The sequence below is a fragment of the Xenopus laevis genome, chromosome 1L (assembly GCF_017654675.1).
Source record: "Xenopus laevis strain J_2021 chromosome 1L, Xenopus_laevis_v10.1, whole genome shotgun sequence".
In the NCBI taxonomy this organism is placed as follows: Eukaryota; Metazoa; Chordata; class Amphibia; order Anura; family Pipidae; genus Xenopus; species Xenopus laevis.
In genome coordinates this window covers 115890669-115915604 of record NC_054371.1, presented here as the reverse complement: position 1 = coordinate 115915604, position 24936 = coordinate 115890669, and the positions used below count along the sequence as shown (strand labels likewise).

Sequence of the window (24936 nt, the reverse complement as noted above, 5' to 3'; positions counted from 1 at the left end):
CCACTAGGAAGTAACGGTGACTCCTGATAGTGTCCCTCTGCTTCTCCATCTATTTCCACTCGAACAGAGTTAAAACTCATCATATGGTGTTAAACCAGCGTTCAGTGATTGTAATTCATGTACTCAGGATACACTACACAAGCTTTCCCTAATCGCAGAGAAACCTATCAGGGGAGTGCTCAAGAAGTCTGATCTGCTCTGGAAAACTGCTGTAAAATGCAACCCCGATCTTAGTGATACAGTAATTATTGCTGTATTCTGTCCATTTAAAACCCTGGCTCTAATGAGCCACTGAAAGAAAAAGAATATGGATTTAGAATATTATACCATTTTGGTCTATGAATTTTCAAGCAAATATCTAAGTTTATGGTACATAGTACTACTATAAGGATACCTGAATCAGACTCATTCACATCACACTGCTAGTATGAACATAACTCAGTATATTAAAAACATTTATTCACATTCTCATGGTAACACTGTTGCTAGTACATGCAGATTATGAGTTAATATTTTTATTTTCATGCCCAAAACATGTCAGACATTTGATTATTCAGCCCAACCCTCACTGTAACCAGTACTCAGGCTGGTACCCAATTTATATTTGGTGCTACCTAGTTTGGTGGAATGATACATAGGGAAAACATACCAAGTACACAGACTTAACGATAACTGTATCATTCTATAAACCTAACTAAATTACTATAGAAAGTCTCAAATAAATAAGGTGTGAAGTTCCTCTTATAAAGAATGAATGATAACCCTAACAGTATTTAAAGCGTACCCTGTGGTCGAGTCGGATCCATAGAGTTTGGCAACAAAGGCTGTGAACCTGGAACCCCAACAGGAGGCTGAAAAAGAAAGTCAGTTATTTTATGTGCAAATTTAATTTTCTTTATGTAAATATCTACGCCTTGAGGCACTTTCAGTTTAAGCTACTAGAGGGACAATATGGAGCATTGTGCACCACCAGGGTGATCTAGTTAAAGGACCAGTGCCATCAAAAGTATACATTGAAAAAAACCCACCAAGACAAATTAAACTTTTAATAAATAAAGTCTTTATTAAGAAATAATTTACCGAAACTCAGAAACTTCAGAAAAGGCAATCGCGATCCATGGTGTGTGCTCGATTTCTCCTCCCTGTCTTCCTTATAGGAGATAGCCAGGGAGGAGAAATCGAGCACCGCATGTTGGATCATCGCCCTGTCGCCTTTTTTATTGAGAAGTGCAGTTTCAGTAAGTAATAAAGGCTTTGTGATTGTTACGTTTAATTTGTTATAGATGTTTGTATACTAACGAATTCTTTTAAAAAATTTTTTTTATGTTACTGGTCCTTTAAATATATCAGGTCAATGTACTAAAGCTAATACCAAGAATAATGTTTTAATGCATTGTGCTTGATGCAACTATGCCATTCATTTTGTTTCTTTGGCAAAATAATTACTTTCAATCAGTGAAAACATTTTGATGGAATTGGATCCAAACCTGATTTGGCATTCTGAGGGAAGGTCTTGGGCCACCTGGATACCGTGGGGACATAAAGGGCTGAAGAAGACACAAGGGGAAAAGTGAGTTAATTCCAGCAACAACAATGGTTTTCCTAAGCGTTATATTGGACCTTACGTATACAATATGTTGGAAAATCATCATGCATGGTGCCCTGGAGCATATGGATCCTGTTCAGCTCCAAGCAACTTGGGGTAGAGTCCTGCAGCGGGTTGGGTTACCCGCAAAAAAAGCAGGCACCCTGCGGAATGAGGGGAGGGTTTTCAGGTGCGGGTATAGATGCGGGTCACTGGTCGGGTTGCGGGTCTCTAAATTTCTTATCTAATGTAATATTGTCTATATTTTACTTCTTTTTAAGGTTTTACAAAACTTGTTTCTGTCCCTGCCCACTTTTGATGATGTCACGTCCTGTTTGCAGCACCATCACTTCCTGTTTGATGGTGATTGGCGGGTTATGGGTCTTGTTGCGGATAAGGTAGTTGTGGGTCCTGGGTTGGGTAGCGGATCAAAGTGGGTAAATATGCGGGTTGTGGGTCTGGGTTTTAGAAATTGGTTCCGCGCAGGACTCTAACTTGGGATTTCTTACTAGATGTTATTACTATAATGACATTGTGAATTAACCAATAATATCATCAATTCGGACAAAGAAAAATATAATTTATAACATAGGTAATAGGGGAAAAAGGCAGAACGTGGCTATTGCATGAAAAGGCTTCCCCTAATAAGGTAACAAGTAAAGGCAACCTAAGCAGCATGTGCTTCCCATTTTTATATTAATTCCTGCCTTTCCCCATAGTACTAGTCATTTGTTACAAAGAGAAAAACACAGGCTGGATATTGTTGTTACATTGTTAAGGTGCTTCTGGGACAGCAGCTGTCTAATCAAAAGACTTAATATTATGGGATGTTCAGTTATTTCCGGGCATTTTCTCAACCACGGCCACTGATCAGTTTGTGGTCTATATGCCTGTAAGTAAAATGTTCAGTCAAACAGTAAAGGGATTAGTTAATTTTGCTACCAAATGAATGGGCTGAGTAACGATAACCAACATTTTACTGAAATAAACTGACATTTAAATTAATGTTTAAAAATCTAAACCCCCCCCCCCATTTTTAACCATTCTAAAGGCAATCCTAAGCAACAAAGGCCAATTTAAACCTTTTACAGCAGCTGAAATTCATGTGTGCCAAGGATGTGAACAGGATCAAACTGCCACTGATGTTCATGAAGACGGAATGAAGTGGCGAGAAGAGAGCTACACAGACAACCCAATAAAAAAGACTCTGTGCAAAGAAACCCCAAGCACAACCTCCTGTCTATGGACTTTTTTATTTTGAAAAAATTTGTCCTGTTAATATGTGGAGAAGGGCTAGGCTTTATCTGCTGTTCAAACAAGGCAACATGTTTCATTGCCTTGGCTTGGCTCCTCTATTCCCAGGACACAACAGGTAGTCAATACAATATTAATATTACATTATTTTCATGCTGCCCTTAGTGAAAGATGTTCAAATATTAATGCAGGTTTTTCCATTTGTGTAGAAATGTAGAACTGTAGAAAAGTACAAATGAAACTAAAGGGGGGGCTAGAAATGGGAGGTTTGCTTTTCTGTGTATGCCAGTGCTTTGGGTTATTGCAGATCATGAGTGTCTGTGTTCTTACAGACACATTTTCTTTTGTGACAAGCACTTAATTAAAGGGGATCTAAACCCATAAAATTAAATATGTAAACTTACTCTCTCCGAGCACTTTTGTATTCATTTTATATTATTTTGTGTTTTCTGAGATATCTGGCATTTAAGACTGCTAATACTAGTAACTACAAAAGTGCACATTAAAAAACAGTTTAATATACATTATGGTCAGGGAAACATAGCCTGGCCTTGGTTATGTATCACTACTGGGCACTGGGAACCAAAATGTAAACTAAACTTTTATTTTACTTTTTGGAGAGACTTAATAGAGTGCCTGCCACTGCTTGCTTTTATAGTTTGCCTAATACTGGCTTCATGAATTTTGTCTCTGGCTTGAAAACCCTTTTCTTTCTATGGTTTGCAGCTTGATAACAAGGTGTAACCAAGGCACACTGGAAAATATCCGTCGGATTAGACCTTCAATCTTACCTGACTGTGAGGACCCATCATAGGGTTGTTGGGGTTGTGCGGAGGAGGCTGCGCGTGAGGTGATGGCTGAGAGCCTGGAGGTCCCTTAAAAAAGAAGATAATAAATATGGTTATGGTATGATAATAATAAATAGCTTACAATGCCAAAATACACACAAGTATATGCAGCCCCATAAAGTTTGCACACTGCACACAAGACCCTGCACACAAGAAAGACTGCAAATTGAGTGATGCCCATTTGAAACACATTGACCTATATAAATGCAACATTACATCAGTAACCCCCAATAACCCCCATTGCTCTGGAATACCAAAGTAAATTGCTAGTTGGTTACTGTGGGTTCATTGCTACAAATAGCCAAGTCTCTGATGCTAAAGCTGGCCATAGATATTCCCATTATATTCTTTGCACAACAATTGTTTAGATATCGATTGTTTTGATGCAACAATCTAAAACTAACCATTCAGATTTAAATTGTAGGATTAAAATAGGAACATAAATAAGATGATGTTCTGCCCATTAATTGAAAGACAGCAATTATTCTTAAATGGTTCCTCTGCCCGCAGTTTCAGATTGTGTTTTAACCTGAACTAATAAAGATTCTACGTTTTACTTCAAGTTTGGTTTCCCCGACATCCTGCTTCATTGGCGCACTCGCACACAATAAAGTTTCTTGACGTGTGAATCACCGCAGCCAGAGTGGATTTGTGGGAGGCGTGCTCATAGCAGGTTATACTGTTTCCCTGTCGAGTGCGGCAATGGCGTTGCCCCCTATCCGATTATTCTTAAATGATGCCTGACAAATCATAGTGACACTCACTGATACATATAGGCATATTATTGTTATGTGTCAGAAATTTTCTAAACTGTCTGATCGACTGAATGACCAATCACCATAGTCCGAAAATCGTACAAATTATATGTGTATCTATGGCCAGCTTTACTCTAGAAAGTTATCACAGATTTATTGGGGTCTAATGACATTGTCATATCCCATTCTATGCATTCCTAGGTGAGCCATATTAGCAAGGAAGAAAGAAAATAGGAAATGTTACTATTACAACCCTGCTTGTCACAAGCAAACGGAGTTCCAATTCTATCTATTTTTTTGCATCTTAATTTTCCTGTGTATCAGAAAACTATTTTACATTTCAAATAAAACATAAATTTTTTTTAAGGCAGCAGCAAGAACTCAGCTAAATAGGTCCCTGTCCCTGTATGGGACCTTACAGCAGTCCCTCTGGCATTTACCAGAACCCACAGATTGCCAGTCCGGTCCTGATCTTTTTTTTATAGGGAATTGTAGGCTTGTATATATCCATAGCATATGCATAATATTATATTCATTTACAGAAGAATTTAGTGTAATTAGTATTGTTCTATATGTATATGATGTTGTTGCAGTTTTGCCCAGTGGGTGATTCTAGTATCTAGACAGGCCAGTGCGACCCTGACCTGAATCCACTGGTTTAACAAGATATTCTTAAATAAGAAACACACAATTGAATGCATCCATCTGGCTATGTGAAATTCCATCCTGTGCCACTTGGAAGCCTTTTAGATTATATACAGTATTATTAAATCTTATATACAATTTATTAGGGATGCACCGAATCCACTATTTTGAATTCGGCCGAACCCCCGAATCCTTCGTGAAAGATTCGCCCGAATACCGTCCGAATCCGAATTTGCATATGCAAATTAGGGGTGGGAAGGAAAATAATTTTTTACTTCCTTGTTTTGTGGCAAAAAGTCACACCTAATTTGCATATGGAAATTAGTATTCGGTTCGGCCGGCAGAAGGATTCGTCAGAATCCGAATCCTGCTGAAAAAGGCCGAATCCTAGCCAAATCGGTGTATCCCTACAATTTATATATATATATATATGAATTCAGTTGCTTACTCACCTTTTTAAAACCAGAAATATATACGATTCACATGCTGAATGGCTAACTAGCAAATTATTTTGACGCCGTGGCTACATATTAACCAGTGACGACTGTAACAATATCTAAATAAAATGATAATTAGCCCTTTAGGATATACGCCTTGCAAGTGTTGTGTTTTAAAGGGGTGAGATGGCAAAAGTCATATACTGTAGTAGTTCATTCCTATTATCCCACTGTGTGGTGCAATGGGGTACGAAGTTGTAGCAAGGAATAACCACTACAACTGCTTCTCAGTGCAAATATTTCCAGCTGAGAAGTGAGAAAGCATCTCCAGCATTTGGTTTCAAATTTAATAAAGCTTCTTATTACAGCTTGCAATTAACATCCAAGGCTAATAAGAGGCATATGGCAGCCACTGGTTTGAGTCTGTAAGCCCAGTCCCGCTAGGTACCAACCAGACCAATCATGTCCAGGCAAAAGAAACGGGGATAAATGAAGCAATTAATAAAATCATTTTCTATCCAGCTAAGGAGATAAATACTTGGCATAGTCATACACACTGTGTTCAAGACAAACAAAAATGATCCACCATTAGAGGGCACTGTGACCTTTCTCATGTCTCCGGCTGTTTAGAAGAAAACGTTATTCCCCCATTTTTGACAGCAACAAGTTTGTTGCTACCCCCTCCTCTTTCTGTACCTGCAGCATGCTATAAAAAATTAGACAGGCCAAAATTTAACCAGTAAAGGGATGGAGAAATAAGACTAACTGCAGACCCTTCATAATGTACATATTTCCTACAGCACAATAAGCTGATTAATGAGGATCTGTCAGATCCAGATAGAAATTCAGCAAATAGCTGATGCTATATGCTGCCAAAAGACAACTGTCAATGATTAACTTTGGGGAGCCAATCCTCCCCGTGGAGGTGCCTTTTTATTAAAGCGTGGGCACTGCAGTGCATGCACACCTATTGCATTTCATTTGCACTTTTTCAGTAAACAAAAGTATACAAAACGGTGTGCATATATAAAAAGTGTTTTCAACACTATAGTTCATTAGCTCAAACTAGCAACTTCATTTAAGATGTTTGAGCACAAATATATTGTAAGCCTGCTCTCATTAGAGAGAGAAACAAATTTGAATGGCAAAAGTGAGACAAGGTCTGGCACAGAAAGAGAAAAGAAAATTCTGGTTACACTGAAGGTGGAAGGAGGGTATTGTTATCCTCATATTAAAGCCGTAAAATTTGTAAAAATTTAGTATAGTCGCTATTGCAGGCTTCACGTCGGTTTATTGGTACATTATTATATTTATATTAAGGCATGCAGCTGGACTAAAGTTTATTGTCCAGGTCAACAGAGACTACAATTAGTCAACCGTGAATCTCTTTTTAGTGAAATATTTGATTTATCCAAAAAAAGTACTAGCACCACCTGAAAGGTTTACTCCCTCATTCTAAGTGTAGTCAATACTTCTACTGCTGGCAAGTCAGAAACTCATACAGTATGACTAGTGTTGGAAATGTTTAGGTGCCTCCAGTTAATGCTGTACATCTATATGCTGAAAGCACGGCCATACTGTAAAATACCTACAATAGAGGCACCTATATATATCATCAACAGATGAATCATCTACAATAGAGGCACCTATATATGTCATCAACAGATGAAACAAGGTCAAAATATATTAGGGATGCACCGAATCCAGGATTCGGATTGGGATTCCTTCTGCCTGGCTGAAACGACCCGAACCCAATCCGAATCCTAATTTGTATATGTAAATTAGGGGCGGGGAGGAAAATCACGTGACTTGTCACAAAACAAGGAAGTAAAAAATGTTTTCCCCTTCCCCCCTTATTTGCATATGCAATATATATAAAAATATATACAAGCCATGAGCGTAACAATAGAGGAAGCAGACCCTGCGACTGCGGGGGGCCCAGAAGGTATAAGTGCCCTATGAGGCCCTAACTCATGTACAATTTCAATAAATATTGGTAAAACAGGTCAACCTCTAGACATTTTAGGGGGCCTGAAAGATAATTTGCTGTGGGCCCAGTAATATCTAGGTACACCGCTGATACAAGCATAAAAGCCTTTGGAAATGAAATGACTCCATGCTCTCAGTGGAGTTTCAGTTGATTCACTATTTAGGGTTTTTTATTCACTATATAGTATCTATAAAAGCTGTCTATTATTGACTGTAACTGTGTAATTTATGGGATGTAAAAAAAAATTGGAAGCACAAAAAGAAAGTATGACACGTAAAGCAAGGACAGAGCTGGATTATAATCATCATTTATTTATATAGCGCTGTCAAGATACGATTATAATGTTCCCTTACTTCCCCCTATTGAATATTAATCCACCCGAACAAAACCTATAACCATTGATAGTAACGTTTCAAACCAAATACAGAACAGGTACATTTTCTTTAAAGTACAATAAACTACCAAACTAGCAGCCTTACCAGGAACACAGAGCTCATCTAAGTGCCAGTCAGAGAGATAACATCAACAACACCTTGTCAAGACTGAAGGGACAGAATAAAGGTGGGACAAGTTGGCAGCTTGCCAGCGAATGCAGTAAAGTGACAGACAACGACATAAACGATGTTGCATAAGGGAATTATTTTTACATACTAAATTGTCAGCAGCAAGACAATAAAGCAGAGTTGTGAAATCAATAGACTAAGTTTGTTAGAAATTGCTCGCCCGACTGTACAAAGTGTAAAGCCCAACACATCTCTGCACAACTCTATTTATCTGCTTTATTTATTGTAAACATCTGCAAATATTCCATCAATCAGCACCTTCCTCCCTCCACTTCTCAATGCCTTCCTCTGCTGAACATTTTTCTCCTTCCTTTGTCCACATACTTGTCTCTTGAGGTCTTTACATTCATTCACTCGGAACGAGCCCTTCGTTTATTTGTATACGCCTTATCCACTTACATTTACTTTGTATGATATAAGCCTGACTAGTTTAACTAAAGTCTTTGTTTCTGTAGATGTACAGTGATAAAGGAGTGGCCAAGAAAGAGAAGGATCAAACAGGTTTATTATTGATATTAACATTTTCATAGGCTACTGTACAGGAAATGAATAATCACTGTGAAATGTAATAGTATTATTAAGTCAGCTGTCCCTTCCCGCTGAATAGGAATACTTGGTACTTGATATAGAGCATACCTATCAATTATCAAAAAAAATGAGCAGAAATATCCACACGCTCTTAAGATACAGTCCATTGTTAAAGGACATAACCATTAAAAATATAGGAAAATGTATTAAAATTTTAACTGGGGAGTCCTAAAGGATTTTATCACAATAACTAAATACTATCCTGACAGTGAGAAAAGTATTTAAATTGGCACATTCATCAAAGCAGTCAATGTGTCAGTTTATCACAATGTGTTCCACTGACATCATTCTGTGCTATGGGGAAATACTCTTTTTCCAGGGTGAGCAAAACTTGGTAAAGCTGAACCAGTCATATATTTTAACCACCACCAGAGCATTCTTGGGCCAAACTCAACATAGACCAGTAACGTCATATTCAATGCCATTAAACTGTCAGATGAAACAGGCTGTGGATCATGAGATTATAGGTGTTTTATTTGCTGGTGTTCTTTTGCCAGTGGAGAAAATGCAACATTTGACACTACCCTCATAATCAGACAATGTGTAACATATTTTATGCAATTTAGGGTAGGGTCTCACTTGGTAGCTTTAGTAGCAAAATTGTAAAATATGAAATCTGCTCTATGTGTATGTGTAACACTTCTCTTATAATGAGTCAGTGGTTTGAATCTCTTTGGCAGGGCAGTGGAGTCGGTACATAAATCCTCTGACTTCGACTCCTCTGTTTTTAATACAGGTATGGGACCTGTTGTCAAGAATTCTTGGGAACAGGTGTTTTATGGATAAGGTATCTTTCTTTAATTTGGATCTTCATACCTTATGTCTACTAGAAAATCATGTAAACATTAAATAAACCAAAAAGGCTGTTTTGCTTCCAATAAATTAATTATATCATAGGTTGGATTAAGTACAATGTTTTCTAATTCTAAACAAAATCAACCAACCAATCAACCAAAAACCTAAAACAATTTAAAGGGATACTGTCATGGGAAAAATTTTTTTTTTCAAAATGAATCAGTTAATAGTGCTGCTCCAGCAGAATTCTGCACTGAAATCCATTTCTCAAAAGAGCAAACAATTTTTTTTATATTCAATTTTGAAATCTGACATGGGGCTAGACATTTTGTCAATTTCCCAGCTGCCCCAAGTCATGTGACTTGCTCTGATAAACTTCAATCACTCTTTACTGCTGTACTGCAAGTTGGAGTGATATCAACCCCCTCCCTTTTCAACCACCATTAGCCAAACAAAAGAACAATGGGAAGGTAACCAGATAGCAGCTCCCTAACACAAGATAACAGCTCCCTGGTAGATCTAAGAACAACACTCAATAGTAAAAACCCATGTGTCACTGAGACACATTCAGTTACATTGAGAAGGAAAAACAGCAGCCTGCCAGAAAGCATTTCTCTCCTAAAGTGCAGGCACAAGTCACGTGACTGGGGGCAGCTGGGAAATTGACAAAATGTCTAGCCCCATGTCAGATTTAAAAATTGAATATAAAAATTCAAAATAACCCAAATATGGATTTCAGTGCAGAATTCTGCTGGAGCAGTACTATTAACTGATTCATTTTGAAAAAATTTTTTTTTCCCATGACAGTGTCCCTATAACCTGACATGTATCTGTAGAATAGCTGCGAAATACAATCCAAAGTAATTAAAATATTGTTCTCAGAAACAGAATTGCTTCTGCCATATCCTTCTTCATTGAAGCTCTTAAATCTGATTTGATTATTTTCAGTGCTTGTTTTTAAATTTGTTAGGAGTTGGTACGTTTTTGGCGACTGACTCCAGATACCAAAAATTGCTTCCGACTCCAACTCCACAGCTCTGCTCTATGGTCTCTTATCTCACAACCTTGCAGCCTTGTGATTTGCTCACATAATAATTGAGGTGGTGATGAGAAAACAAACAAAACACATATGATTATAATGTCAATTTTCTTATTAACCCAGCCCGTTAATTATTAGTGATACAGATTTTAGACCACTCAGCATGTCTGTACAGACAGCTAGAATATTATAATTGAAAGCATATTGATTAAACTATAACCTGTTAAGCAGCTAAGAATAGTACTGAAAAATTAGAAAACGTAAACCTTATTAACTAATTGTTTAATATCATTTTCAGTTGGGAATACAATCTTTTCTTTTTATTTTCTTAAAATGATACTAACCCCCCATAATAGTAATCTGGAAAACCATAGGAGAAAGTCTTGCAGCTATTGATATGGAGGTAATAATTGGTTTGAGTGTATCCTAGGGTAAACGAGAGGAATGGCAGTTATTTTTTTCTGATTTTAATGGATCCTTTCTCATTATTATATTCTGTTTACAGTAGTTACAAGTCTCCCTGTGCTGATAAGCACTCTCGTGGCAATATTGGTGTGCTTTCAGTGTTTAGGAAAATACTTTATATTTGAACCTTGTTAGCAATAAAGGCAATAGCAGCCATAAAAAAGAAAAAGTACAAAAAAAAAAAAACAATTCCGTTACCACTGCCATCTGGTTCACACAGGATTTGAAAAGAATGAATATCATCATTTCCACATACGTCACCATGGAATCCTGCTGATGACTTTGTCAGACAGTTGGCTGGTGATTTTGTGCTCTTCACTCCCCTATGGAATTTTATAGAACATATTTTTGTGTTGTGGACATTTCACCTCTAGCTGTAGCCAGTGGAAAAGCTGAGTCTGTACTTTTAGCCTGCGGATCCATCAGCTGGGATGCTTCCCTTGAAGAAACATGGATTTGATGTTCTTCTTCTTACAATGATTTTGCAGATAAAAAACAATTATCTTCTACAAGAATATGAGAATTCCAAAGTGTTATCAAAAGGTGATTTTCCATCACCCTAGTATACCATATCATCTATTCTTAGGCAATAATATCAGTGAAAAATCTACACAGTAGACACAAAAACATGGTGGCCACCAAACTAGTCTACCACTTGTCCAACTAATTGTTCCTAAAGAAATAATATGATAGCTCTAGGTGGCAGAAGAGAAATCTAAGCCAGTAATGAGTCTAGCAGAGGAAGAAACCTGGCCAAGTTGTTAAATTAAGGGAAAAGCCACTGCTGCCTAAAGAGGTTTCTACCTTGGCTCATCCTCTTACTTCTTGATGGTAATTACATTTGTGCTTGGACACTTAATCCGTTAAGTAGTCTGTGTAATTAGATATTAAGACATTGGGAAGACGATGACAGATTGACCTCACCTACTCTGCCTACTTTTTTCATGCTTTAAATCTCAATGCAGGTTACAAGTAATTTGTCAGAGATTGGCCAATACTCTTCAGAAAGGAGATACCTGAGGGCTAACATTTTTGACTGACTATGCAAAGTTTTTATTGTTGAGAAATGTACAATCTAACACATGGAGCTTGGTGATCACTGTCCAGAGAAGTTAAAAATGGCTGCATATCTCCATAATAAATGCTCCAGAAATTCAAGACAACAGTGTAGACTCAGCTCCATTATGCCTACCATTGCAGTTTTAGAAACATAGGGCTTAGTTCATAAGGAAGCTAAAAAACCCTTTCATTACTTCCTGCACCAGCACAAGCGTGATTCAACAGTTTACATTTTGGGTAACTGTACGTAAAAGTCTGGTGATACATGTTGTGCATAAAGCATCAGACTTGTAAAGCATTTCATCCATAGAGCATTAGTAGAATAATTCCTAGTGGTACCCAGTAGTACAGCAAGTAGGTAAAATGCCATTGTGCACTTGCCCATTATTTGGCACTGTCTGCCATGCCATTAAAGAAAACTGTACATAGATCCAGAAATCCACACAGTGGAACCATTTAAGGTATTGCTACCTTCATTTTGTGCTTTTATCTGCAATGCAAACACAAACAAAAACACTGATCTTGTAGAACTATAACAAACAAGGGAAAGTTGTGCTCACCACTAGTTTTTAAAAATCATTAGGCGGGGGTGCAATGAGGGTGTGACCACAAAATACATATAGACAAATACAAGATTCCTCTGCACTCAACCCATTATCAATATATTTAAGACAGAGACATTTTGTGCATACTGCTACTGAAAAATGCCTTACCCTTTAAACAAAACAGGGATTGTTTGTCCATATATTGCAATATATTTAAGCTGGCCAACTACATCAAAGTCATCCCATATCTGGCCAGTCCTATGCTCAATTTTCATCTGATTCATTAAGAATTCTATGGTTTAATTATACATTTTATAAAAGGGACGAATACGTTTTACCTGCAACTTACTAGCTGCTTTCAAAGTAAAACTCCCAAACTTGGCTGCCCTTTTATTAGACACCAGTGGGACTATAGTTGGAGAGGGTGGGAGCTACAACATTGATGGAGCTGGTCACTGCTCTTGTAGAACTATAACAAACAAGGGAAAGTTGTGCTCACCACTAGTTTTTAAAAATCATTAGGCGGGGGTGCAATGAGGGTGTGACCACAAAATACATATAGACAAATACAAGATTCCTCTGCACTCAACCCATTATCAATATATTTAAGACAGAGACATTTTGTGCATACTGCTACTGAAAAATGCCTTACCCTTTAAACAAGAAGGTGTGAAATAATTACCAAATATTAAGATGGCAAACCTATCAAGTTCAGTTAGCTGAATAAGCCTTTGCAATAAATCATGCTTATATTTATGGACAGTAAATACATTTGCCCCGACTTACTGAAGCCATTAAGCAGCATCTGAAACAAGATATAGAGAAATATTGAAGCTGATGGATAAGAGCTCAGCTAGCCTGCCTTTTATACATACTTTAAGAATGCGTTTGGATGGACTGCTGGGTTCAGTCCAGGATCTTCCAAAATAACTTTTCCATTTGATTTTAAAAATGTTAACCCCGGCCATACCAAGAAATGATATTGGAGCTATTTATAGTACTCAGTCTGCAGCTCTAAAAGGATTCCGGCTAGCTGTAAATAGTTCAGAATTCCAAAATGTATTTCTGCAAACCTTCGCCTGTTACATAATATTTGACAAAATGCTTGCACAAGAAAATGTGCATGTGGCTTATGAAGGTTGGAAAGATTTTTCTGGATTAGCAAAAAATAGACTTTCAATATAACTCTATCCCCGTTGTTTTGTACAACTTCTTCAGTAAAAAAGTATTCTTCTTCTGTATAAAAGTATGGTGTTCAGCTTTCCAGAATTACAAATATGAAGAAATACATTTTTTACTTCAATCCCTTGTTAAGTGGGGATAGCAACCTTTTGCAATGCTATCGTGATTATCTCTCAGGAGAGTATCATGTTTTATATTACCCAGGCCAAAAAAGCTCGCTGAAAATGAAAGAATGTAGAATCAAGGCACTCTCCCACCCTATGAACACAGCTTAGATAATTCTAAACAGTCTAAGACACCTTAATATAGAAGCAATAAAAAGATAAAAGGTCTTCTATGTGTGTCAGTTTTATACATAGTAAAGACTGATTTCATTTGCAGATTGTTTTCAGCCACAGGCAGTTGCTAGGATGCAGGTATGATCCGTAGATATGCAATGGACATTATGTGCAATAAACATGTAATGGCTTGTTTCGGTGGGTGGTTTTCGTGAAGATATTCTGTGAGTTAACCATCGTGCATATATAAGCTGTTTTATGACATATCGATACAGGGACTAGTAAACTTTGATATATTCTATTTTTTTAACTGGCACCCTAACATTTATTTCTTATTTCATAGGATCCTTGAAAGGGCTTCAGAGATCAGATATGATGTGTCTTGTGCCACAGTTTATTCAGATTAGGCTGAGTGAAAAATTGGACTGATTTAGCATCACAGAACTACAGCGGTGAACTGCTCCACACTGCCACCCATGCAATTTAATCATTGGTGCAGGACTGAATGCTCATATCAGTCCTAACTAGGGAAAGATTGCCAAACATCTCCATACTTTCTCATGGACATACAGTATGTCCAAGACCTAAGAGGTTTTTATGGTGCGAAGCTACAATCACTAAAATGGAACTGTTCTCTATACCTTGTCACATAGGTTTAGAGCATTACTAGATGTTACTGGGCCCCACAGCATGTCAACTGGTTCATTGCCCTGTACTTGTAGAAACACATTGCACGGCTTATATGTTAGACTGAAGAAATGCCATCCAATCAGACATACAAGAACATGGCTCTAAGTGAATAAACTGTGTTAGCCTCAGAAACCTTAAAATTGAATGGATTATCCTTGAATCCCGTTTCAGGACTTAAAATCACTAAAACTGCATAAAATCCTCAAGAGTGAAAGCCAAATACAGATTAAGAAATACAATACAGTAAGAAATGTTTTAAAATACTTTTTAAAAACAGTTTTTTTAACGGGTATACCTTAGAACATGCTAGCCCATAAAAACTCTATTTTACACCAGCATTTCTTGTACTCAGATACTGTTTGAACACTGCTCCTGGGTTGTTATAGTAAACAATAATAAAGGAGTTATAAAACAAAGAATTCATGGCAAATATAACTAACTACATGATACATGAGATATTTTTGCAATCTAGCTGTGCCTCAGTGAGAAGACAATTTATCTGAGCCCCCAAAAGCTTTGAGTGTAAAAAAAGAGGGTATGTTTTGATGTCAGAAGTGATAGGGATGTTTTGGAAATAGTGTTGTTGTTTTAAGGCTAATTCAGTTTAACTCGGAAACACAAGGTGATTCTCCTGCATTCTTACGCATTGCTGTTGTTGCAATTGCAGCAGTTCTGACAAACTAGTGTGATTATTGCCCAAAATGCTCTTGTCAAGGCTTTCTCGTAGATAGTTGATGTAGATGTTTTGGAGCAGTGACCTTTTCTTGGGAAAGGCAAGTGATCCTGGAGGAGTTAATTCAGTGAAAAAATAAATCCATTTCCATTATTGCTCTACAATGACAAAACATTAGGAAAACATGTTTCTTTATATATTGAAAGAATAGGCAGGTTTCATAATTTAATTTGGCCAAATAAATTGGGCAGAACACTAAACCAAATCTGAACTCTTACTTGCATATTCAAATTTGACATTAAAAAATCACATCATCTTCGAACAAAAACAAAACCAATGTCCAGTCATCTGAAACTATAAAACACACTGTAAGAAGCTGATTTATTAATTTTTAAATTCAACTTTTTTCATTTAATTGCAACCAATTTTTTTTTCTTGATTACTAGCATATTTTTGAGAAGCTGAAATCAGAATCTGAAAATCAGAAACTGAAATCAAATGTAAAAATCAAATGAACTGAAATCGTTTCCAAGTCCTGGAAAAAGCAAACTTGTTTGCAATGAAAATTGCATTGTTACATTCATCTTCAAGGAGTCTCTAAATTATTTCAATGTGTATTACATGTTTTAAACTTCTAGCAAAGCTCCTATATATTAAAGAGAATAGGGGACCGATACTAAACTACATTCCTACAAGTAAATATATGGATCAGCTTACTCTAAACACTTTGATGTTGGCTGCCTTTCCCCTTTGTGGAACTTAACACAATTACCTAGTCACCTAGAATCAAGAACTACTGAAAAATGAAATGGGAAATTATCCTTTGGCTTTTCCTTAATGGATCACAAAAGCTTAAGGACATCATGAACCAAGGTGACTAGCATAACTATAGCTCTGTAAAAGTAGTTCCACATAATAAGCTATCCCAGGTGCCAAGACATTTCCTTCTTACCTATTTACTATTTTATATAAATAGAAAAAGGTTTAAAGAGATACTGACACCAGAAATTAAATCTTTTTTTACATCTATCATAACATTGTCTTTGCATGCTATTCAAAGTTTTTCCATAAAAGTATTTGCCCAATGCTTTTACAGTTCCTATCTGATCCCCCATGTTCTGCTGTAAGGGGGCTGCCATATTTGTGCAGCAGTAGTTTGTCAGCATTAGAAACAATGACAAGTTGACATGAGTGTGTTGCCCCCCCCTCTCACAAAGATTTAATGTAAAAGTGCATCTGGTAAGGGGGATTTTATGCTAACTATAGAGGAGGCTGATGTGCGGGCCGGCCCGCAGGACCTGAGGTTCTGGCAGAACTTTAGCCTCCGTTCCTTCTTTTGCCCCACTTCTTCACTACTTTTTATATACTCACGAGGGCCTTTTGTGAAGTCACACGGGTATATAAGAGGGGAGAGTGCCGGGTTAGGGTCGGTACGGGTGGAGGAGCAGCAGGTTAGGGTCGGTATGGGTTGAGGGTTTCTCGACCCGCACATCACTAGAAGCCGACCATTGGTCTGCTGCCGCTATAGTTACACCACTGCAAGCTTATAAGGGACAGCCAGATTGGCAAAACTGTCAGGTTAAGGAACTTTAAGTAGCAATTTTCTTACAAAAGCAGCCCTATTGGTGAAAAACAGCCATGTGACGTATGGTTAAGTTTGAATCTATATTTATGTTTTGAGGAGTAGTTTTTTAGTTTCAGTATAACTTTAAAGCATTCGTAAATCATCTGCGGCAGTTTAGCCAGAGTTTTAGGGGATGCCATCTATAACAAATGTTTATAAATTCAGAGGAAAAACAAGGGTACTTATTTTGCTTAAAAAAAAGAGACCCTGAAAGTAGCTTTGTTGGCATGCAAGGTGTTAAATGCATTCTATGTGTATTCCAGTAGGCGACAGCTGGAAAGCAGAAAAGAATATCCTAGCATATAAAGGGAAACCAGGGAGCACTTTAGTATGAGATTATTTGAGTGATATTTCAATTTTTTGCAAAACCTGTCCCTTGCGTATCTCCCCATGTGTAATGATAGCATCGAATTGTAGCTATTTCTTTCCACTATTTCTGGCGTTCAGAGAGTCATTCAAGGGAAGGCTTTCAAAGGAAAGTAGCCCTCTCTCTGCTGCTCTCTCTGTCCCTCTAACCCTACGGGAAGCAGATGCCTGCCCATTTCAGTGTGTCGGCTTTTATAAGAAAGAACTTCCAGCTTCTGATCTACTTTGAAGGATGGTTGGTGGGGGCACCGTAGCCTAACTGTAGAGGCAGACATGGTGCTTCAATCTCAGTCTAAATCTGTATGTGCTGAATACATTAATAGATATATAATAGATATTATATAGATATAATAGATGTATATATACTAGGGATGCTCCAAATCCTTTGTGAAAGATTCGGCCGAATACCGAACCATATCTGAACCCTAATTTGCATTTGTAAATTAGGAGAAAAAGAGAAACCGTGAATGCAGTGAGCGATTACATTTTTTTTTGACTTCGTTGTTTGTGTGATGAAAATTCACATGATTTTTTGGATTCGGTTTGGCCAGGAACATGGATTCGGCAGAATCCTGCTGAAAAAGTCAGAATCGTGCCAAATCCCGAACCAAATCCTGGATTCACACAGAAGACAGAACAAAGTATCAGTTTTAGATAAGTGCCACTGGGGGTTAGGCTTAATTTCATGAAAGGGATTGGTTGTTCATGGAACACATCACCATAGTGTTTAGCACACTTAGGAAAAATTGTCTACAGTCAACTTAATTAGGAGTAAGAAAAGCACTTAATTGCAACATGCTATGCCTTGAGGAAATGAGAGGTTCTCTCTCTCTTTTTTTAAAGTTAGCCCTAAAACTGATCTGTACACTGCTTATACATTGCAACACTAAACACTCCTGATTGGATTCATTTGAAGATGTTTGGCAGTAAAAGATAATCTTTTTTTTGTCAATTATTACTCAATTCAGTTCTGTTCCTCCTGCCAGTCACACACACATTACATTTGTTGCACATGTGACATGTTGCACCCATGTATGGGATATTGAGGCTCAGCACATGATTGATGGATTGCCAATGTTGACCACTGTTTAAATGATGATACTGGGACCTCAATAATTTTTTTGCCCCTCTGACCTTCCTTTAATATAGAGAGAACTAGAAATCGATTCATACTGTATAGGGAACAGATATAAAGCAATACTTAAATACACACACAAATAAAAATGAGGGTGCTACTTTGGCACAGTGGTGCTTGTGGAGCTGCTTTCTCTAGTGCAGGGCAGCTCTCCAAGTACCTATGACACCTAATTTAAAATAATACATTTAGGTAAGATGAATACAGGCATAACACAGCCAATATGAATACACCTTAATATATTATTTCAAATATTGTTTATAAGGACTTAAGGAACAACCTCTGACTATTTGGAATGCCTGCACATAACAAACCAATACCAATTGCAAATACTTGAAGAACAGTGTAGTGCTTATAGGCCTGGCATCCTCCAAAAACCTTTGATTCTTTTAGGGTTTATTGCCAAATGAATTGCTAAACCAACAGTGCTATCCCCCATTTTGTTTCTCAGCATTCTGGGACACTGACCTTGGCTAGATATTAGCCAGATAGGAAGAGATACACTGTTTTTTGTTTACCCTCTATTCTGTTTTGTGGTGCTAAGGCCAGTCATTGCTGTACATTTAATGTTGCACTTCTGACCAGACCATTATTCTTAAACTGGCCATAGATGTGCAGATTATAGCCTATGTCGGACAATCGTCCGTGCCAACCTTCCGACTTGTAAGCCTTTCAAATTATTATAAAGTAGTAAAAAGAACAAACATGATGCTCGGGCCATTATTGCCAGACAGCAATCGTACAAAAGTTATGTCGGACAAATAGTAGCGACAATCTCCCATTGATATCGTTAGATAGGAAATACATGCAGAGATCTTATCAGTAGCCGATAAAAATCTTTTAACCTGTCCGATCGACTGAACGAACGATCACCATGGTACGAAAAATGTTGGGACACTCCTCATACGGTCCGAAAACCGTATGAACCTTTGTTTCGTACAATGGCATCTTTGCGTCTTTGGCCAGCTTGAGGGCCCAATGGCAGATTTTTGCTCAGTGCTACCCAATTGTGAGAAGAAGAACTAGAGATTAGTTCATGGTTCCTGTTCTTCTCTTTGCAAAACACTGTGGTGCTTTAAAAATAATACAGTAAATAAATGGAGATTTAGAAGGCATTACAGGAAAGATTAATATAAAGGTTGATATACATTGATATATATAACACTTATATAACACACCATATTTGTGCTTGTTTTAAGGGTGACTATCCTGGGTACTTTCTTAAATAAAAATGATGGTCATGAGTGAAATATTCACTGGCCAAGAAATACTGTTGACTTTGCTCCATGAATTTAAGCGGCTCCCTTGGATTAGACAGCTATAGGGTCCCAAGGAGACTGAAGTTAGGAACCAAACTCAGTGAAGAGGCTTTTTGTAAATGCACAAGGTTGATGTTTTGTCTGATGAACAGATGAAGTACGTCTTTATTTTTTTTTTCAAAGCTGGCCATTGTTTTTCTCCCTGGCTGCTTCAGAAGCTGTTAACAATTAAAGAGAAACGATTCCTGCAAAGAGAGGAATCAGAGGGAACACTAGGAGAAACCCACCATCCTCCCCACCCTCCGCTTCCCATCTCAGAGATTTATAGCCAGCTGTGCTGCTGAGTGGAGCTTGAAATAAATAAATAAGATGGAATAAGAGGCCCAGATGCTGGGGAAGGGAAAATATATATGTTTATACACATATCTATTTTCAAGGTTAAGTTCTTTTTTTTTTTTACCTTAACTAGTGTTTCCCACATAGCTTATTTATGCCTCACTTCATTGCTGGGAAATGTAAGCTCTGCCGGTTCAGAGGGTGGTCACATGTTTCTGAATCTACCATTGGTTACTGCAGTTGGATTGTAAATTCTCATTTTTATAAAGTCTCTGAAAGCCTGATTCCTGTACTTCTTAGCACAGACAAACGTAGATATTACAAATAACAATGTCATTAGAATGCCTATCAATACCTCTACAGTGTTCAACAGCCTTCTCGACAAAATACCCAGAATGCTCTGCAAAAGCTGCTAAAATGGACACAGCAATTGCTTTTCTATCTAGAAGGCCGATGTCCCCTTCCTGGTGAAGCTCAGACAAGCATTGTCTGATAATCCTGTTTGGAGAGGTCTCCTGCTTGCTGATATATACCCTTAGGATACAAGAGGGCTTAGCACTGCTTGATTTAGACTGCATGGCCAGTGTTTAAATGCTTCACTTGCTGAGGAAAAAAACCCTAGCTTGCTTAATATAGATGTCTCAGATCCTGTCTGACAGCAGTTGAAGACTGTGAAGCTCTTCTCTCCAGGAATATAGCGCTGTTACAGATATTGTTAAGGGCACACATACAACAAAATACTTAATTTTGGTAATTATTTTCTTTTTTACATTGAAAATTGCAATCTGCAGTTTATGTTTTTGAACTACAATTCTCTCTGGGGTTTGATTTTATCATTATTTGAGAACTTTTCATTGCTAAAACTGTGGCTCTACTGCTTTGTTAAATATAAAAACACAGGCAGGTAAACTACTGTGGGATTTTTATATATGCATTTTATTTCTGTCAGTCTCTCAACTTTTGCACTGGTTGCTTAGCAACTTGTTAGCAAACAAGGGTGAATGTTCTATAGAGTGACTGTGGTAGAAACACAAGCTGTGATTGTTTGCAGATTGGGGATTTCTTTACGATGCCTGCAGTGTAGAAAAGGAGAGGGTTTGAGTGAAAAATCAGGCATTGGATCATTTTCCCAATAATGCTTCATATGCTGCAAATGAAAGTTCTCATCTTTGTTATTAAACACCCAAGATGCTATTAGTTACAAGTACAGTAATATAGAAGTATTCTAACTATAGCTCAAAAAAGAACAAGCTCCTAAATTATGCAAAAATCTCTTTTGCTGTCTCCACTTGTTTCTGCAAACCTCTCAACTGTTTTAGCCTTTATGTCCTGGGAAATTCCTCCCAGTGTATGTGTCCTTATGTATGCATTTTCTATACTTTCAATTTTTAGACTAGATGTCACCTCAATGGAACGAGAAATAACATTTTTTGTGTTGCCATTTTAAACTAGTAAAGATTCTCTGATCAAAGTGGATGAAATGTGAAGGAAAGGGGCATAAAGGAGAGTAATTTATGTAATGTGTTTTTGGCAACTTTCATTCAAACATTGTGGGCATTATACACCCTTATTTAACACATGTGCATTGAATAGGGCATAGGATGAACAAAGTTTTTGCCTATTGTTTTAATCGTGTAAAATCTATGGTTGTTGAGCTTAACAGGGAAACTGAAGCTGAATAGAAGTGAGATAGATACTTAAGACGACCAGTGTACAACTGCCTCCCTTCACCCTTTGTGGTGACTGTTTTGTTAGCAGAAGCCCATCATGCATGGGATTTATCTGTGCATTAGTAATCTACAGTAGAACCCCCATTTTACATTCCCTGATTTTAAGTTTCCCCTCATTTTACATTGTTGTTTTGTGGTCCCACCTATATATATTATGCATAATACATTTCCCATGGTTTTACATTTTCCTGGAGTTTACACCATTTTTTTCTGGTCCCCTGAAAACCATAATATCTACTGTAATTATAAACCTCAATTTTCCCTGTTTACCATGTTTATCTCAAGTAAAAACAAAACATCCTTTTAACAAAAACGCATTGCTTTCAGAATAGAACTTTCAGTTTGACCTGAGCTGGCAAAGAAAGTTGGGGGCCAGTATTGGTAGCTGCACCTGGGAGTCACTTAATGATGGGTGTATTTACGAAGATGTGTTTGATAAGATACTATGTATTCTGAGGTGGGAAAGTGTGAATGCCAAAATATATGAGCCTTATATAAACTAAGTGTATATATACTTTGGCTCTTTAAGACGAAAGCTTTTCCAACACATCTTGCAAGCTAATCTTTATACAGACACAGTGGCTGGTGGAAAAGTCTGTGTGCCAGCAATCAATAAGGTGAAGCTATCTCTAATTCAGCTAGTATGGAAAATATGATGGTATGTCTGATATAACTGCCTGCATAAACAGCCAGTCGGAAAGCACAAGAATAAATAAGGTGTTGCGTGTCGACTTGCAAACAGGGAGGAAAAATATATGTGTCTTGTTGTAAGCAATTTATGCCTAGTCCATTGCTTTGGTGATACTGATTAATTATTGGTATTTGACAGTGCTCATTTCTATGTTATACTATATACAGTATTTATATATATATATATATATATATATATATATATATATATATATATATATATATATATATATATATATATATATATATATATAGTACAAGCATAACCCTTAACTCCTGTACAATTAAATAACTGATAATGCAGTGGTTCACAATACCCCAGACAACCTAATAAGATCACTCCAGAAAAGTAATTCAGATCATTGGTTAATCTAGCACATGACAGTTAAAGGTAGAGTAACACCAAAAAATTAAAGCGTTTTAAAATAAATAAAATATAATGTACTGTTGCCCTGCACTGGTAAAAGTTATGTGTTTGCTTTAGAAAGACTAATATAGTTTATATCAATAAGCTACTGTGTAGCCATGGGGCAGCCATTTAAGCTGAAAAAGGAGAAAAGGCACAGGTTACTTAACAGATAACTGATAAGCTCTGTAATAAAATACAATGGTATTCTACAGCATGCATCTGTGCACCAATTTTACCAGTGCAGGGAACAGGATATTTCATTTTAATTGCTTTGGAACACTTTCATTTTTTGGTGTTACTGTTCCTTTAAATCCAAGCTTGAAAGACTGCAGTCCTATCCTGTTATTACTCAGTGGGTTTGCCAACCCACTCCTACATTGCTACCTGCCTGCGATCAGGGCATCAGTATTTACCCCTTTCCACATAAGAACACCCATATTATGTAGACTATTTAACTATGTTGTATCATGGAGCATTATGTTAAAAGAGAAAGTGGGTGGAGATTCAGGAAGAAGTTATAGACCCCCAAAAAATTGACTATGCTATAACCCCATATATAATCTTTCAGCATTTCTATAAGTGGACCAATCAAGATGAAGGACTTTTTCTTAGATTGCTTCCTTTGGGTCACCGGAGTAAAAGGAATTCCCTGTTTTAGGCCGTCCACCATGGGTTGAAAACATGATGCTCCCTTTTCTTTTTACATAAAATTGCATTAGTGCTAATTATGTTCAGGCAAGCTATTCTACTTTAATTGTTTATTATTTCTCTTCCATTAAATTCCCTAATGAAGATTTTAAAGCAGAAGGCCAGATCTCGTAATCAAGGAGATTTTAGTAGCCAGAAGCCTGTTAAAAAAACTCTTCCCGTTTCATTACATTGCCTTTTTTTAATAAGTTAAGGCCCCAAGCAAATAGTCTTAAAGATCATTTCCTATAAAATGTTACAAAGTAAAGTAACTTTGCTGCATGGTAACCTGCCTAAAAGATTGCTGCACATTTAGCCAATAGAAATGGAAACCATTTTAAACTTTTCTTCATACGTTTATTCTTAGACTTGCTGCTGTACAGTCAGTAAAGTAACAATTAGGGGAAAGTTGTACACGCATTTAAGACCATGGAAATATGACAAGCATGTATCTGTAGTACTCTTCCCAAAACCACACACTGACCTCTCATGAATTATCTCTGTGAGTTTGAATGATGTGATTTGAATTACTGAAGCAGAGAAAATTATTTCTTTAATGTGAAATACTGTTATCAGATTTACTGACATCATAGTTTTCTGGTGTTGGAAATATGTATCCTTTTCAGCAAAGAGACACACCTGAGTGTTGACCACCATTTACCAACTGCAGTATCTGTACCCTAACTAGTAATTTCATTTACCTTATGGCCAGATAGTAAATGGATCACCCAATAATGGTTGGTGCTCAAGAAACTTGCAACAAAGCTTGCATTGTAGTGTAAAATGAGCAAAGTTTACCTAAGCATGCGGATGCAATAAATTTTTCTTTTTCTTTACTGGTCCTAAATTTTGTGAGTACCTATTTCTCTACACAATCCTGGATTATTTGCTTCCTTTGATGATAGCCTGGGTCATGAGCACCGGGACTCCATGTTTTTACCTAGTGAGCTCCAACCATTTGTGTTGTTCCTGTGATGGATTCAGTCAATGTGAAAATTTGAAAAACTACTATGCTCATCCAGTTATAAGTACCTGCTGCTTTTCTATAGGAACTAGTCACATCACTGCAAATTAAGTGTATTTTGCTTCAGTCCAGGGCTCTCGCTGATTAAATGAAAAGCTTTTAAGCAGCAAACGAATGTAGAAATATTTTGGCACAATGTACTGTGCTGTCTTTGCTTTGAGGAAAGACACACTTTTATGATTAAATGAAACTATTCCTTTAGATTTAAGTAATAAATATAGTTTTTTCATAGATCACTACCAGAAAAAAATGTTAGTATCTATAAAACTATTCAGAATTATGTAT

At 37.1% G+C, this 24936-nt stretch overlaps 1 protein-coding gene across 1 annotated transcript in view; it reads right to left on the bottom strand.

The window, feature by feature from the left end:
- Positions 1 to 24936, bottom strand: part of ssbp4.L (single stranded DNA binding protein 4 L homeolog) — a 229323-nt gene that overhangs the window by 14546 nt on the left and 189841 nt on the right. Inside the window, exons 6-8 of the mRNA XM_041562361.1 lie at positions 3631 to 3714; positions 1488 to 1547; positions 785 to 851 (exon numbers count right to left, since the gene is read on the bottom strand). Coding sequence (XP_041418295.1) covers positions 785 to 851; positions 1488 to 1547; positions 3631 to 3714 — 211 coding nt within the window. The remainder of the gene's footprint in view (positions 1 to 784; positions 852 to 1487; positions 1548 to 3630; positions 3715 to 24936) is intronic.